The 16812-nt window shown below is 39.0% G+C and overlaps 1 protein-coding gene across 1 annotated transcript; it reads left to right on the forward strand.

Annotated features, from left to right (window-relative positions):
- The first annotated feature begins 13292 nt into the window (after positions 1–13292).
- Positions 13293–15292, forward strand: NPVF (neuropeptide VF precursor). Its single transcript, XM_032304204.1, has 2 exons — positions 13293–13430; positions 14909–15292. The coding sequence occupies exons 1-2, from the start codon at positions 13293–13295 to the stop codon at positions 15290–15292; spliced, it is 522 nt and encodes a 173-aa protein (XP_032160095.1).
- The last annotated feature ends 1520 nt before the right edge of the window (positions 15293–16812 follow it).

Here is a 16812-nt window from a genome sequence, read left to right on the forward strand (position 1 = left end):
ATTTTTAAAAACTGTGGAAAGAACCAAGATGCCCTTCAACGGACAAATGGATAAAAAAGATATGGTCCATTTATGCAATGGAGTATTGTGCCTCCATTAGAAAGGATGAATACCAACTTTTGCATCAATATGGATAGGACTGGAGGAGATTATACTGAGCAAAATAAATCAAGCAGAGAAAGTCAATTATCATATGGTTTCACTGACTTGTGGAACATAAGGAGTAATATGGAGGACATTGGGAGATGAAGAGGAGAAGTGAGTTGGGGGAAATCAGAGGGGGAGACAAACCATGAGCTCCCAGAGCTGTGGACTCTGAGAAACAAACAGGGTTTTGGAGGGGATGAGGATGGGGGGATGGGTGAGCATGGTGGTGGGTACTAAGGAGGGCACATATTGCATGGAGCACTAGGTGTGGTGCATAAACAATGAATTTTGGAACTCTGAAAAAATAAAATAAATGATTATTTTAAAAAAGATGAGGGGAAAATGAAGAAAGGAAAAATGGGAGGGAAAACATGCCTAAACCACAATAAAAATTGTAACCCTGAAACCTAGAGTATATCAGGGGAAAAAAATATATATTTCAAATCAAAATGCTGCAGGCATAATATAGTTCTATATATATAATATATTATATTTATATATATAATTCTTTATATATATAATTATATACATAATTCTTATTCTATAACTATATAATTCTATATATAGTTATAGAATATATTCTATAACTATATAATAATAATAATATATTATATAACTATATATAATTCTTATTCTATAACTATGTAATTCTATATATGATTATATAATATAAATAGTTATATAACTATATAATTCTATAACTATATAGTTCTTTAAATCTATTAGGTTAGGCTTTTAATGAAAGGTAAAAAGATCTGTAAATTCCATTTTTCCCTTAGCAGTTAAAAATAGGGAAATTCTGAGTTACGGACTAATTATGAATAGAGAAGAAAAATGTCTCTGTTATGACTGGGTACTAGAATTTTTCATACATACTTCCCATGTCTATACAAGGGAGAAAACAGAGTAACAGTCAATCTTATATTTTGGGCAGACTAAATGATTAACCATCTCACATCTGAGTCAGTCTCAATCCAATCAACTGTATGGAAATGAGTCACTATAATCGACAAAGTACTTAACTCAAAAAGGTTCATTCATTAATCACATATCAACACACCAGAAAGATAATTTTTCTGCTAAAGTTTCCAGGCTCTATTTGTTCATTCATTCCTTCACCAGATACTTGTTGAACTCCTACAAGGATCCAGGCACTCAATAGTGCACTGAGAACAACAACAACAACAACAAATAAAACAAAACAAAAACAAAAACACTCTTCTTAAAGGATATTGTAGATTGGAAGAGGAAAGTAAAAAATAAATAAATTAGCTCATGCTCTAAACATAAACACATAGATTTTCCACACAGACAAAAAAAAATTGCTGTGGGGATAGGGGGCAAAAGGGAACAATAACATACCTATTCTAGGGCAAGTAGAAAAACCTTCACAGAGGAAGTGACACCTGAGCCAGGACTTAGGGAGAAGTTGGAGTTCATTGCAAAGTTTCCAATGAAAATCAAAACCTGAAAATAGAAGAGGCCAAGTTTATGAATACCTCCTTTAGGCCAGCATTTCCCAATGTGTTTATAGATCTTATTTGGGAGAGAGGGAAAAAAAAAAAAAAAGATTCCACAGTTAAAAGAAAGCTTAGAAAATGCTGGATTCTACAACATGTAAGTTTCCTTCAGCAGGCCTTCTCAGAACCTTCACACTCTCAAATTTTATGCCAACAAAATACATGAAATGATACACTCAAGTGTGAACATTGGTTACTCCATGGGTATATAACTGGGGTGGAGTAGAATCAGTGAGCATTACAGGAATCTAGAAAGGAGAGACAAAATATACAGTGATTTCTAGGCTTTAAAAAAGCCTTTTCTTTATAGAACTTGAGAATCTACTTGTCCGTGTCCACACTTTACATCTGTATTCATGATCTGTACTCATGGATTTATTTTCATGTGTGTTTTAGACTAAGAAAAGGTGATTGTATACTCCACCAGTGAATGTTCAAATCCCTACTGGAAAAGGCAGCAGAAAATTCTTAACATTTATAATTACTGCCATCAACACTACAATCATTCTCATTCCTGAAGGCCGTCATTATCTTAGAGAATTCTAGAGAGGCTATGCCACCGTCTTGTTTGGTGTCAGTGTTCGAAGAAGATGAAAAAACCCAGAGTAAAATGACTGAACAGTACTATGCATTTGATTGGTAATTATGTCTAAGATAACTCAACCAAATAGCAAACCAGATATCACTTATTTTCTTAGTATAATAACCAACAAATAGATTAACAATCAGCTCTTCCACTCACACTCAACTGCACGTGTTAGTTGAATTATGCTCTTTCTATTTGTGAAAAAAGTATAATTAAGTATATTTCAAGAAGTACTAAATATTAATAAAAATGGAAGAAATTCAGATGGTCTAGATAACATAGTAAAAGATGAATGATTCATGGGGTCACTATTTCTGTGAACAGAACTTGAGAAACTGCAGATAAAGAAAGACTCCAGGCCTGTGACATGACACTATTTAAAGCACGTACTTACTACCTGTATAATAGGCTGGAAAAGGGCTGAACCAATTGATGAAGGTTTAGATCTATGACTTACATTATCATGATGAATCCTATATTAATATTAAAGTTCTATCCATCACATTGGAAATTTTCCTAGAGAGTTTTTAACATTTCCCTAGTGGCTGTCTTAATATGTAAATCACTGCCATCCTGGGAGACCAGTGCAGAATCTCCGCTTGTAACTTTTTCTACATTACATTTTTTTCTACTTTATTTCTGTGCAAACTGAGTCCCTTTTGGTTTTAGAAAAAAGAAAGTCACTCTCTCTCTTGAGATCACTTGAGTGTATACCACTCTCGCAAAGGCTCTCCTTCAGCTGTTCTGCATTGTTTCCTACTTCCCTTTTGTTTGCTGATAGTAAAATTAGCAGCAGCAAGAGGTCTGCTCTGTAGGCTTAGGAAACTTGGCTCGAGCTGCTAGGACAAGCAATAAATGTTGGCCAGCTTATATTTTGTAGCCTGTAAAATGTTGGATACCGAAGCTCAGATTCTTTGGTCGGTGGCCACAGTCTGCAAATGTCACATCACATCAAAATCACTTCAGCAACTGTTCACAGACCTGACCAAAGGGAGTGAGGTGATGCAATCAGACCATGCAGGAGAGGAGCTGGAGTGTCGTGGTACTAATTTACTGTTTCTTAAGAACAGTGCTGCCCAGGTTCTCAGGTGTGACAAAGATCTGGGGGTCTCCTTGACTCTAATTACAGTAAGCTCCAAATTCAACTACTTTTGAGATTTGGGATGGGGGTAAAGGAAAAGAATAACAGGCCCAGAATCACTCACTCGGCCTCATTCTCTCTTCCATGCCCAAAAGAAAACCTTGAAGCTACAAGTTCATCTTGTACCAGCCTTCCAATGATGATCTCCCCCTCCCAGCCTACATCCCTCTTCCTCCTCCTTCCATACCACAATTAACTCTAGAGGATAGTCAGAATAAAAGCAGAGGCGTAGCAGTGATCAGTAACTGACTTTTTGGAGGAACTTGCGGGCTAATGACTTAGCTGAGCATTTGCTCGACTTTTTCCCCAAATAGGCTATTTAGAAACTGCAGGCAGCCGAACAGAGAGCACGTGGACACTGACTAGCTGCCCTTCACCCCACAGCTGTCATTTGTTCCAGAATGTGGCCAACCCACGTCATCCTCCCCGACTCCCACTTTTTTTCACAGTTTACCCCTCAGAAGGCTTCCAGGAGGAGGCCTGAAGGAGAAGGATTGGCATCACCCAGGGCATCCTGAACTTCCTTTACTACTGTAGTTAAGGAGAGGGATGTAGAACTAAATGGTCCAGCCTCTTAGATGGAGAGCATCTACTGTAAGCAGTGGAAGGGAGAAATTACCTCGCAGATTTTTCATTTGAAAAACTTTATAAATTTTTTAATCTTACTCTTTCAAAATGAGCCATAAATGGGTCAAATGATACTGAATAGTAAAATGGATGTGGTATGAATTCTTTATAATTATGGAAATGGCAGCTTCCTTATTGGTTGCATGAGTCACATAACATGTAATTCCCTGTCTTGGGTTATTAATAATGAATACACAGTTATCAAATTGTTTTAATGAACACTTCTAAAATACTTTCTGTCACTGAAAGCAAATATTTTATTGTAGACAGATATATTTGTAGGACTGAACTAGGATGTCCCATTATTACTACTTCTAATTTAGTGTAAATAATGTCAAAAAATTGACAGAAAACAATGAAGCTAATTATCAAAAAAATTTGCTTATATTTGGAATTATACACAAAGAATCTTATTTTTACTATCTTCAAAATAAACATTTACTAATCTATTATTTAAGGAAAGTTCATTGTCTAAGGAACGAGAATTTTGGAGTGTTTCCAAAGGCTACCCAAGTGCCAGGCAGAGAATGGCAAGTCAACCAACTTAATAGAAAAATAAACTTGCTTGCTCAAAAAGCAGTGAACCACTCTACTCTGGGTCATAGAACTCATTCAACCTTAGTAAGCACAGTGGGAAGAAATGAAGCAAGCCAGTATCACCACAGAAAAACAAAGGGTGTGAAACAGTTAGGAAAGAGGCCCAAGTTAAAAAGAGTTTAGGACCATTTAGGGACCAAACCACCTGGTCTTGAAATTCTCAGGACAGTGCTTCATATCTGGTGTTGAGCATAATGGTGGAAACAGGAGCACCTCCAAATGCCAAAGAGAAACACCTGAGCCAGGCCTCCCACCTGCCAGGGGAGAAAGGGAATCTTACAGGCTCTCAAAGTTGGCACTGCTTTTGATGGATATATGGAGAAATAGCTGGGAATTGTGCCCTCGGCTGCCCCTGGGGAAGGAAGATCTTGAATTTGTTTTGTTTTGTTTTGTTTTTACCATCAAAGCCCCATATGAGCCACAAAAATATCTCACAAGAACACCTGCTTGCAAAAACAAAGACCCAGATGGCAGAGATGAAAGCACTGTCTACCAGTATCACTGAGCTAGGACAGAGACCTCCTCAGCATCTTTAAAGAAAAACAGAGACATACCCCGTCTATCTGCAACTCAGAACTTCAGTATTTCACCAGCTTGGGAAGTAGTTTTCCTCTGCCTGGGGAATTCTCTTCCTCAGGAAGAGAAGCGTCCAGATTCTTCCTCATGATCTATCTAACCAGCTGTTTTGTATTGTCTTCCCAGTAACAACACTTACCCCAACGCTTTCACAGGTTTGCGGTACTATCTTCAATGTTAATGCAATGTGACCCTCCTCTGGCTATAAATGATTGGCTCAGGATGGGGCTCCTTATCTAAAATGGGCCAATCAGAATCCTTCCCTGGTGATTTTGAATCTGGAACTGATATAAAGCAGTTTTCTCATGAGGTTGCTGAAATTGAGGATATACAAACTCAGAAGGCATTAATAAATGGGCTGAGAGGTGGGAAAATCAAGACAGCAGTAGGAAGGAATAACGAAACTGATGCATTGAGAGAAGAAATCAGAATCAAGGAGAAAGTCCCAATGGTGATTTGAGTCCTAGGCTCCAGATGTTCTAGAGACCCCAACCCCATTCATAAGATATCCCCATATCCTCATAATAAATTCTCCATTTTGCTTTAACACATTGGGAATTTCAGTAACATGCAACCAAGGAGCTCTGAGTAATATACCAGGTAAAGGAGAGCTAGTTTTGCAGCTGTGTCTATGAAAAGCCTCAACTGTGAAACATTTACAAGACTAGAAAACCACTCAAGAGGCAGGGAGGTCCAAAGTAAGCTCACAGTGATTTCTCTCCTCTTTCATCTCTCACCATGTCCAAGATTCTGGGACTCCTCCTCCTTTGTTATGTTCATCCAAGTTAGATCAGGTTAAGAGAGTCATTAAGGGAAGTTTTGAAGTGATAAATTTAAAGAAACAAATCAACCCAAAGATATGGAAACATAGGAAGGGCAGTTCCACCGCTCTTGGCTTAGGTATTGAGGAACAGGGCATGGACAGAGGTGGTATTCACAGAAAGATCCACACCAGTCTCCTAGTGGGATGTTTCTAGATCATGGATCATCAGCTACTCCTTTTCGATGAATCAGAGAGGGCTCCAACAGGGCCCATCAGCCAAAGCCCACCATCATAAAACTGCTCTGGGTCATTTACACTGTCATGTAAACTATTGTGTCTACAATAGGCTATTGTCCCTAGAAATGGTAAGGCTGCTTGTATATCTAAATATGTTCTGAAGACCTAAAAATATGTTCTAGATACCATTGTCTTCTTTATTATTGTTTCTCAAAGTGTAAATACCTGATTTCTTAAACTCTTCTGGTATAGAACCCAGTATAAAATGATATCCATTAGGTATTAACATTTATTTAGCTCATTTAACCTCAAGTCAGTACAGAATTTTCTGTGTAGATTTCACCTTTTAGAATCAGGAGATGGACAGAAAATCTTCTCCTCTAATTAAATTTATACTCCATGTCACTACAGATTTAAAAGTACGCTTTTGAGTCCTCCTCCAACAACTATTTGACTAAGGGTTTTCCGTTTGGTTGCTTGGCATTGGTTGCATTTTATTTGTCATGGAATTGGCTGAGTTTAACCAGCAGAACAGCCATGCTGTCATTCCTGGCTACGTCATGGACACATCCTTTTGAGGGTCCCATAAACCCGGTGTTGAAGGAAAGTGTAAACCCCTCCTCAGTAATGAGATCCAGCCACTATGATCTAAGAGATACAGGTGCCCACTGGGATGAGGTACCCACGTGAGCTCAGACCTAGAACGAAGGAGCAGGCAGTATGGCCAAAGCCAAAGGAACTAGTAACAGAGAAAAATAAAGTCCCAGCGCCAGTGTGTTAACACAAGGGCCAGCTTCTGCTCAGAACAGCAACTGCATGGCTGCTGTGGGCCTTCAAGAAACTCCTACGAGTAGTACTCGGGAGCACAGGAGACAGATGACCCCTAATCAAAAAGAAAAAACAAACCACAGCCCATTCATGTGTATTTCTCAAGTAGCCCCCTTATCATCTGTTTTCATCAGTGATGAAAAAGGATCTAGAAAAGTCCACATTTGTGATGATACTCATTATTAGTTAGCCATCTGCCCTAACTCCTATTTGAAATGGGAAACAGTTGTACTTAAAAACATTCTCCAAAACCCACATCAGTGTAGGCTTAAGCAACAAATTGTCCTCCCCAGTGAAGATGTGTTCAGGCTAGTGGAAAAATCAGGCTAGTGGATTAGGCTAGGTCTTTCCTAAACTATAAAAGTCTCAAATTTTCTTTTCACTAAAGCAAATTATTATTTGAAGAGCACATTCCACATTTTAGAGCAGAATCCTTCAAAACAAAAACAAGATATTAAAAAGTCACCCTCTTTGCAAAAAGCTAAATTATTCTGCTCAGGTTAGAATAACAAGATGGTTGCTTGCTTATTTTAAAAATATCAAAGGCAAAACTGGCTCAAGAAAGGGGTGGGGGGGGGAATCCCAGGAAAAGACTTGGTTTCCATTACCTATATTTGTGTAAAAGCTATGTGCTGTTTTAACTAAACATCTGGTCTTTGTCCCTCATGTAGAGAATTCTGAGTTTTCTTGACACTTTGGCAAGAGGTACCATAACCCCCTGCCAGGCTAGTAAAAATCACACATTTTTCCTGCAAGGAAAAAAATTTCAATAAAAATGAAACATTAAAAAGCGTAAAAGCTCGAATTGGAAAGCTGTGCTGTAGAGAGGCAGCTTCCTAATCAACCTTGCACATTGCTGTAAAAATTCTTTAAAACATTACCACTCCATACCACTTGAAAGATTTAATACTGAAGAGTTTGTTCAGTATATTGTTCTAAAATACGTCCTTTAGTCATAGGGACCTTGTCATTTCATCAAACTTCTAGAATAAATCTTATGAATTGATTTTCATAATTATTTAATATGTATTCCTATACAAACAAATTCTTTAAGTGACTCCAAGTAGAATTGAATTTCAACTGCTTTTACTACATGAGGAATCATCTTTGTCTCTTGTCCACATCAGCATCTCCAAGGCCATGGCACTATACTGTGTCACAATAAAAAGCAGGAGATGTAAATACAATCCTGCTATCAAAATATGACAAGCTCATTATAAAAAACCACTCATAAATCTTGAAACACAGGCACCACCACACATTTTTAAAATAGTAATGTTATATAATTTGCATAGGATGATTTCATTTGGAACCAAGACAGGTATTTCTTTTGTCTCTGCACACAATATACTGAAATGTATTTATACAGTAATGCCACCACCCACCTCTAAAGGCGGCCTGAAATTAGTTAACAAATGGTTACAAAATACTTTGCAAACATGCAATGCAAAATAAGACTACAATGCCCATAAATTCTTCTGCAGAGTGCAACAACTGGACTATGCTTGGATGGAGAGGAAGAAAAAAACTGTCAAGAGGCCAAAGGCCTGGGAGTCCACTGCTGGGCTGAGGGCGAGGGACAGGGCTCTATAACAAAGTTCTTCTGCATATTAACACTCACCACCTCTTTGGCAGACCTCACCAGGGCCCTAGGGGGCACGGATCAATGTGGGGGGGAAGCTAGCTCTGCTGCATAAAATTTTAAGTAAAAACTTGCAGTCCATGGCACAAAAACAATCATTTATTTTAAATATTGTCCTAGAGGTCCAGATAAACCAGAACCTTACAAAGTCCTAGACCCAACTCAGTCAGCTCAGTTCCTGATGGGTAGGAAGGATTTGTCCCCTACTCTAACTGCCTGCCGGAGGTTGGAGGCATCTAGTGGGCGTGGAAAAATAACGAACAATCAGAGAACAGTTTTCTGTCCTCAGCCAGGGGAGCCTATGAAGTCCGCCTCCTGGACAACCCTGAAGCATCGTCAGGAAGCCCTTTTTAGGTCTGTATCATCCCTTTTCACACCCTTCCTGGTGTCTGGACCCATCAACACAGCAAGATACATCAGAACATACTGAACTTATCAAGCTGCATGTAGCACCGTTAACAGGATAAACCTACACTCACATTCAACCTACACATACCTGACTGTCCACATGTAGGTCTCAGTCTGGGAAAGCTTTAGGAGGGATTCCTCACTTGGAAAATGTTAAGATGTTAAGATTTCAGGATAAGGCAACAAACTTAAGCTTTAATAATCTGTAAGTCACAGTAAAGAGGAAACTCTGGTCAACAGCCAAAACCAGGAAAAACAGCACCTTCAGTTTTAACCCTTATTCCTTATACCAGAGAAAAAAATGTATTCACTTGTTTAGAAATAAAGTGTCCTGGGCACCTGGGTGGCTCATATGGTTAGACATCTGCCTTCGACTGTCATGATCTCTGGGTCCTGGGATAGAGCCCCATAAGGCTCAGCTTCTCCCTCACCCTCTGCCTCTCCCCCTGCTTTTGGGCTCTCTCTGTCTCTGTCTCTGTCTCTCTCTCTCTCCAATGAATACATAAAATCTTTGTTAAAAGATAAAAATAAAGTGCTGTAGCATCTGTGAGACAGACAATGGAAATGCCACTGTGATCTACGCAAGCAAGGCTCTGCCCTCACATGGCTCCCCCGAGCAGTACAGAGGGACGGGAGGCAAGGTACAGTACAGAACAAGTCTGTAAAAGTGAAAAAACCACAACTGGACAAGAACAAAGAGCCATTTATTGGCGCTGGACGTCAAAAGTCAGATATTCAAACAGGAACGTTTCTCATAACATGTGATGCCTTAACTGAGACTCAAACGATGAGGAGCTGTAAGAAGGAGAGAGGGGAGTGGACAGATACTCCATGCACAGGAAAACCATGAGCAGAGGCGAGAGAAATTGCAGCCATTTGGAAGAATAGAAAGAAGTTTGTCATAAAGCACAGAGGTGGCAGGGAGGAGTGGGAGAGGCAACGCAGGAGACGTTAAGACGTCTACGAGTAATGAAAAGTGGCCTAAAGTGATTCCACAAAAAATGGAAACCACTGGAAGGTTTTTAAAAAGAAATCACAAATCCGCTCTACTTTGTGAAGATATTTCTGATTGCTCCATAGAGGAAGAACTGGAGAGGACCAAGGAAAAAGTGTAAGCAAGAGAACATATTGAGCTGAGTACTGGCACTGGGGATGGAGAGATGTGAACAGATTAATTGGAATTTAGAACAGACCAGGTTTGATGGGGCAGACTGGCACAGCGAGAACACGTTCAGAACGCTTGGGTTCAAATCCTGGCCCTGCCATTTGTAGAGAAACTTACTTCATCCTTTTGCACCTTAGTTAGTCTTCCTTTCCAGAAAGCCAGAGGAGTAGGCGGAGGAGGAGGAGCAGTAGTAGTTATAACTGCTAATGAGATTATTAGGAAAGCTAAACAAGTTAATTCACAAAGTACTTAGGACAGTTCTTGGTATGTGGTAAGTGCTCAGAAAAATAGTGTGTCTAGTATTATTGAGTGTAATAGCTCAAAACTAGAAACTAGTTTTTCATGGACTCTAGAATAGGATGAGGGAGAAAAGGGGAGGAAATAGTCATGGATCTCCCAAAGGATTTGGGCTGGGTCAAGTGGGTGGATGGCCATGCCAAGTTGATCTATTTACTGCCTCTCAACTCCAAATCCACTCTTGATTTCATGCTCTGAGATAAGAGAGATGGACTCCCTAAGCATTTATCCTTTGCAGCAGGTATAATTTTATGCTTTGTCAGTAAAAGGCACTAGAGGGGGTATACTACAGGAGGAAGGGACATCTCTTTCTGGATCAAATGGGTTTCCATTTGCTTCTTTTTGCCTACACATGGCTGCCGGTGGTACAGGTTAAGGACATGTGGCAGCATTCATCCCCATGGCTATGGCAGATTCCCAATGAGTCTCACAGTTCCCCAGAAGTTGCCTTCCCAGCCTTGACCCATTTGCACCCCAGAAGAGTATCTCCCACCTGTGATGAGAGACAGGCTCTGGCCTGGAGTAGCACCCTTCTCTGGCATTCATACTTTCTCAGTTGGGACATAGAGCACTTGAGACGCCTGTGAGGCATCCCAACGGCACCATCTGGTAGGAAGCCAAGGACGTGAAGTGTCCAAGCTGGAGAGAGAGTCTTAGACGGAGTAGCTTCAAGTCTCTAAAGTCTTAGTAAAATGAAGCATGTATGGAAATGCCACATGGCCAGGAGACAGACGTTGTTTTGATTTTTTGTATGCTCCTATGTCTCATCAGGAATCCCTACATAGGCTACGTATACAGGAGCACATTTCATCGAAAGACAGAGTGATTTCGTACTGTGTATGTCAGGTCATGCTATTTTATATCGATGTTTTCCAAGCTAACTAAGAATATGGTTGAAAAGTGCCAAGCCCTGTATTAATAAGCGAACTCTAAGTACACACCAGACTTGGAGGTTTGAACCTGGTGGAGGCAGAGGAGTGATTAGTCAGATCGGCTATACTAGGTGCTGACTGCAATCCGAAAAACTCATAGATGTGCCAAAACCCCAAGCAGCAGAACTGCAAACTGGTGTAATGCTAACCTCTGAAACAACCAGCCAGCGAGCATATCCTGAAAGAGACCCAGGCTGATCCCTTCCACTCTTTCCAGGGTGTGAACTCGGCCCCACAAAACTTGCTCCTCGCTTCACCCATTTCTCAAAAGTTTGAATCTACTGACCACAAAAAAAAGGAAGTTCCATCAGCACTTTGCAAAGGAACAATTTGAAAGAGAAATGCATTAAATCCTCGGGGAAATTAAACCCAAATAATCCAATAACAGTCTTACAAAATTAACCCTAGACTATAAATTGAATTAATTGCCTCCTATTGCGGGGATTCTTGGCTAGCACGGACCAAAACAAATGAGGCCAATGATGTCAACTGCCTGAAGAGAAGCTGTGGGCAGTGGGACCTCAGGGTACCCAAGAGTTTACGCACTGTTGTTTTTCTAATTTATTCTGGAAACCTATAATCTGGAGAAGGATCTTCACTTCCGCCCATCACATACCTTAAAATATGGCACTTTGTGGGAGTGGCTCGAGGTGGCACAATCCTTGACACAAAAGGTGCAACTTTATGACTTGCTCTTTTGTGAATTCACTTCTAAGTGTCTGTGTCTAGAAGTAGCTAGAGATCAATCACTGTAAGGTCTCTGTCTCCTGAGAGGGTTGAATGGGCAGATGGGAACAAGTAATGATTTCTCTAGAATCTAGGCAGTCTAATGATAAGGCAGGTCTTTAAGAATATCAGTCACGTGCTCCAAAAGAGACGCGCTTTGGCATTTCAGGACATAAGCATTTATTTCTATAAATTCTTTTCTGATGCCATGATGTCAGTATGCCTGTGGCAATGTGAGATTACCCAAATAATACGGGCCAGGGGAGCAACAAAATTAGCATGTGTGTGACTTACCAAACCTTTGCCAGGGTTCTTAAGGGCTCTGAGGAGGAAGGTAGGATACGGCATCATCACAGAAATACAATCCCAGTGATTTATACAGTTTTGCCAAATAAGGCCCACGGGGAAGATAGAAAAGGCCTAGAACTGCCTCCAGTTTCTCTTGAGACAGGCTGTTTGTCAAAACGCCTAGCTCATGGTCTTATGCCCTCCTTTCACATCATAGCTGACATTTAATCCTGACACTTTTTAATAACCAAACAGCATTTTACGAAAAGTTAATTAATGTCATTTTATTTGGGTACTATGTGACTTAGAACTCTTTTTATATTCTGAATTTTGTTTGACATTTTGAAAATACTATGCCTAACTCTTTTGTGTGGGTTAAAAAAAAAAAACAGCACTTTTTTTAATAGAGCTAGCATGAATTGAATACTATTTTTTTTCCCTTCTCAAGAATTGACGCAAACACCAAAATATTTTTCATTCGAGCTCAAAGAAATGAAGCATTCTGTTTGTTTGGAATCTTAATTACCATGGTCCCAAACTTACCTAATTAGAAGCTCCTTCATAATGAGGAAAATTATTTTCAAAGTTAATGAATTTGCAAACAGGAAGATTGCTGTCTTTCCAGAATGAATTACCCACATTCCTTAAATATATAGTTAAACACTAATTAATATTAGTACTTAAAATATGTGGGATTGGTTTCACTGATAAATCAAACTTTCCTTTGTTTTAGACAGTATAAAAAGACTATGATTCCCCTCCTTGTAGACATTAGGCTGCACATAGAAACTTAATTCTAGATTCTGAACAAAATGAAAGTTATTTCATCAAAATGCTTCATTTTAGTGATTTTAGCCACTTCAAGCTTGTTAACATCAAATGTCTTTTGTTCAGATGAATTAATGATGTCCAATCTTGCCAGCAAAGAAAATTATGACAAATATTCTGAGGTAAGTTTTTTAACTCCAACATGACTAATATTAACTATATATTTGTCCTAAATCTAATGCATTTTTATTTTTTAAAGAAAAAGGAATGTTTGTGCTTTGTTGTTTGTCCAATTGCAGCCTTCCATGACAGTGCGTTGATGTAACTTGTATTTTTTAATACAACAGCAAGCAGTCTGGCATAATGACAGTTTATGTACAGGATATGATACTTAGCAAGCACAAGGTACATTAATAATTTTCAATTGATTCAGAAGTACACAGTTGTAATAAATAGTTGCAGAAATAAGACCTGGATATATTTCAGCTGAACATTTGAGTTGTCTTCAACTACAAACAACAACAACAACAAAAATATATAAGGATTATCTGTCCTACTTAGTAATGATGAGCCAGTAAGTTTATGGTACATCTATATCAAAGTAACGTATTTATCCTTAGATGGTGGAATTGCAAGATATTTCTATTTTATTTTTTATGATTTTATATATTTTCCAAACTTGCTGAAATGAGTATGTATTTCTTTTCACAATCAGAGAAACGATCATTTAAAAATCTTCATAGGGACAAATTTTCATGGTAAAGCTAAATCTAATTAAATATTTGCTGTATTTTAAATGGTTCATTTAAGGTTGGTATGTTAGTGGTACATAGCCCACAAACCAAACAGTGCTTTCCTAAAAATGTAACTTGTGTACTAATAAAAATACAATCAGTTTCTTAGAGCAGAGCTCTGAATATGAGCAGGTAAGAAAGACGATGAAGCCTCCTCTAACTCTACCCCAAAACCTGGCCAGCATCTCTGTTTTCATGTATCCACCACTTCAGCATTTAAAAAGAGGAGACACAGGGACATGAAGAGGCAGTGGGAGGTTTCTCTAAAATCAAAATATAATAATACATGAAATATTTCATAAATAACATGGATCAAAAGCTGAAGGAGAATAACTGCAGTAAGATAAATTTTTGCCTCCTTTCAATCCTTTGTATGCTCCTGCTGCTCAAACACATTGCTGTATTCGCTCTATGGATTTTAGTAATATTTTATGGTTGTCTTACAATAGTCCAGGGATAGAGAAACTGGACTGCTTTAAGAAACCTAATCTGAACTATTTATTTAAAAATTCTGCCTATGAAAACACAAACTTTGTTTGTTGCTTTAACAGTTCTGCAAACTAAAGTCTGGGTTTAAGTTAATTCGGGGTTTAAACCTATTGCCTATCACAATAACTTATTATTTTAAGATTTTAAAAAATTTTTTTAATTTTTTTAATTTTTTATTAACATATAATGTATTATTGACCCCAAGAGTACGGGTCTGTGAATCTCCAGGTTTCCACACTTCACAGCACTCACCATAAGCACATACCCTCCCCAATGTCCATAACCCAACCACTCTCTCCCTCCTCCCTCCCCCCAGCATCCCTCAGTTTATTTTGTGGTTAACAATAACTTATTTTAATATACATTTCCAATCATAGCCTGAAGGAGACCTTAAGGGGGAAAAGGAAAGAAGTCTGAATTTTGAAGAACTAAAAAACTGGGGTCCAAAAACTGTCATTAAGATGAGTGCACCCACAGTCAACAAAATGCCACACTCGGCAGCCAACTTGCCGTTAAGATTTGGGAGGACCGTGGAAGAAGAAAGAAGCACTGGGGTGATGGCCAAGCTGCCTCTGAGATTTGGAAGAAATATAAAGGAAAGCATCTCAAGACATGTTCCTAACCTGCCCCAGAGGTTTGGGAGAACAACAGCCAAAAGTGTCGCCAAGACACTGAGTGATTTGCTCCAACAATTCATGCATTCGCCATCTGCCAGTGAGCTACTCCATGAACTGCCAGCCTCAAGAAATCCAGAATTCTGATCAAAAACTCTCAGGGTAAATACCCGAAAACCAGTTAAAATGCATGGGCTCTTGTATGTAGCTGCCAGAAACGTGAAAAAGGATTACCTCTTTTCAAAAGAAATTTCTAAGAGAGTTAAGAGTCTTAGGAGGAAAAAAGCAAAGAGAAAGGGAAATAAGTACCTAAACTGAGACCTACGGAGGGCCAGATATAAACATGAGTAGCTGTAGGAAGTAATGACGTGGCTTCCCCTAAGCCCCACATGGGCATCAACCTCACTACTCTATAGCCACACACTGAGTAAGAAGATTCGATGATGTGATTGGGAATTAGGCCTGTGACATATAGTCCAACATTTGACCTCTTTAATGTGAAAGGTCCCGCATGAGGAAGCTATCTACAAGGACAAAGGAAGGCATCCCAATACCCCAGGTCTCAAATTCAGAAGGTTTTCATCCTCAACCTTAAATCAAATTTTTTTTATTTTTTCTGGACCTCATTTTATAAGTGAGTTCTAATTCAATCATTGTTTGCTTTAGTAAGTATTTAATAAGTTATCTACTATGTACAAATCAGAAAGCAAGAGGTCCATAAAATTAATAGGCAACTTACCTATTATTTTCTAATAGAGTATATATAAAAACAACAAAGCCAACAAATTTCTATAAAGTGGAACATGACACTTTAATTAAGGCCTTTAGAAAGGAAGGCAGCAAGCTGTGACACCTTAGAAGGGAGACATTTTCAGAACATTCCTGATTTTATTTTTTACCATGGCTCTTGTCCCTATCTGACATATGTTCAGAGTCCATTCCCCCTTAGTAGAATTTTGGGCCCATAAATCCCATGCTTTTTATCCACTGCATATCCCCAGTGCCCAGAAAAAAGAGAGAGAGAGAGAGAGAGAGAGAGAGAGAAAGGAGAGTATTTCTACATGTGGAAATCTGAGAAATTTTTTTGAGTTAGACTTTGAAAGATGGCTCTGTTTTGAATATTCAGAGACTGGGGGGAGGAGAGAAGATACTTTCAGGCAAAGAGCAGAGTATGAACCACAGCTGGGGTTCAGTTTGGTGAAAGCAGCAGGGGTACGAAGAGGAGAGGAAAGAAGGTAAGAAGGCGAGGAGGTAGGGGTAAGAGTAGAAAGTGCACTCGGGGCTCAGTAAAGGACATTATTCATCAAGGAAAGGAGAACCACTGACATTTCTGCTGAAGTCCTGAGACATAACATGGAAGCAGAATTTGGCAGCTCACCAGATGTTGCCAGTGGGACAGTCATGAGGGAGAGGGATGAGTCAAGGGTAAGTTGGTAAACCTGAGTATGCACCCATTACAAATTAAGGTTCTCATCAACATCTCACTCGTTTCAAGTGCAACACAATTCAACTCAAGTATAATGAGGCAGTTAGGATCATGGCTAGTATTTTTGTATGTATTCATGGCATTGTTATGATGGATGAGAACATTTCGTATGGCTTCCATTTTAGGAGACTGGGATTCAAGAAAATAGATGGTGCAGAACTGAAACAAGAAAAATAAGCCT

This window comes from Mustela erminea, chromosome 11 (assembly GCF_009829155.1).
Source record: "Mustela erminea isolate mMusErm1 chromosome 11, mMusErm1.Pri, whole genome shotgun sequence".
NCBI classification, from domain to species: domain Eukaryota; kingdom Metazoa; phylum Chordata; class Mammalia; order Carnivora; family Mustelidae; genus Mustela; species Mustela erminea.

Excerpts from the sequence above, each read along its gene's own strand:
- NPVF (XM_032304204.1), top strand. The coding sequence starts at position 13,293 with ATGAAAGTTATTTCATCAAAATGCTTCATTTTAGTGATTTTAGCCACT. Across the intron at positions 13,431-14,908 it reads ATTATGACAAATATTCTGAG|CCTGAAGGAGACCTTAAGGG; the intron begins GTAAGTTTTTTA and ends TTCCAATCATAG.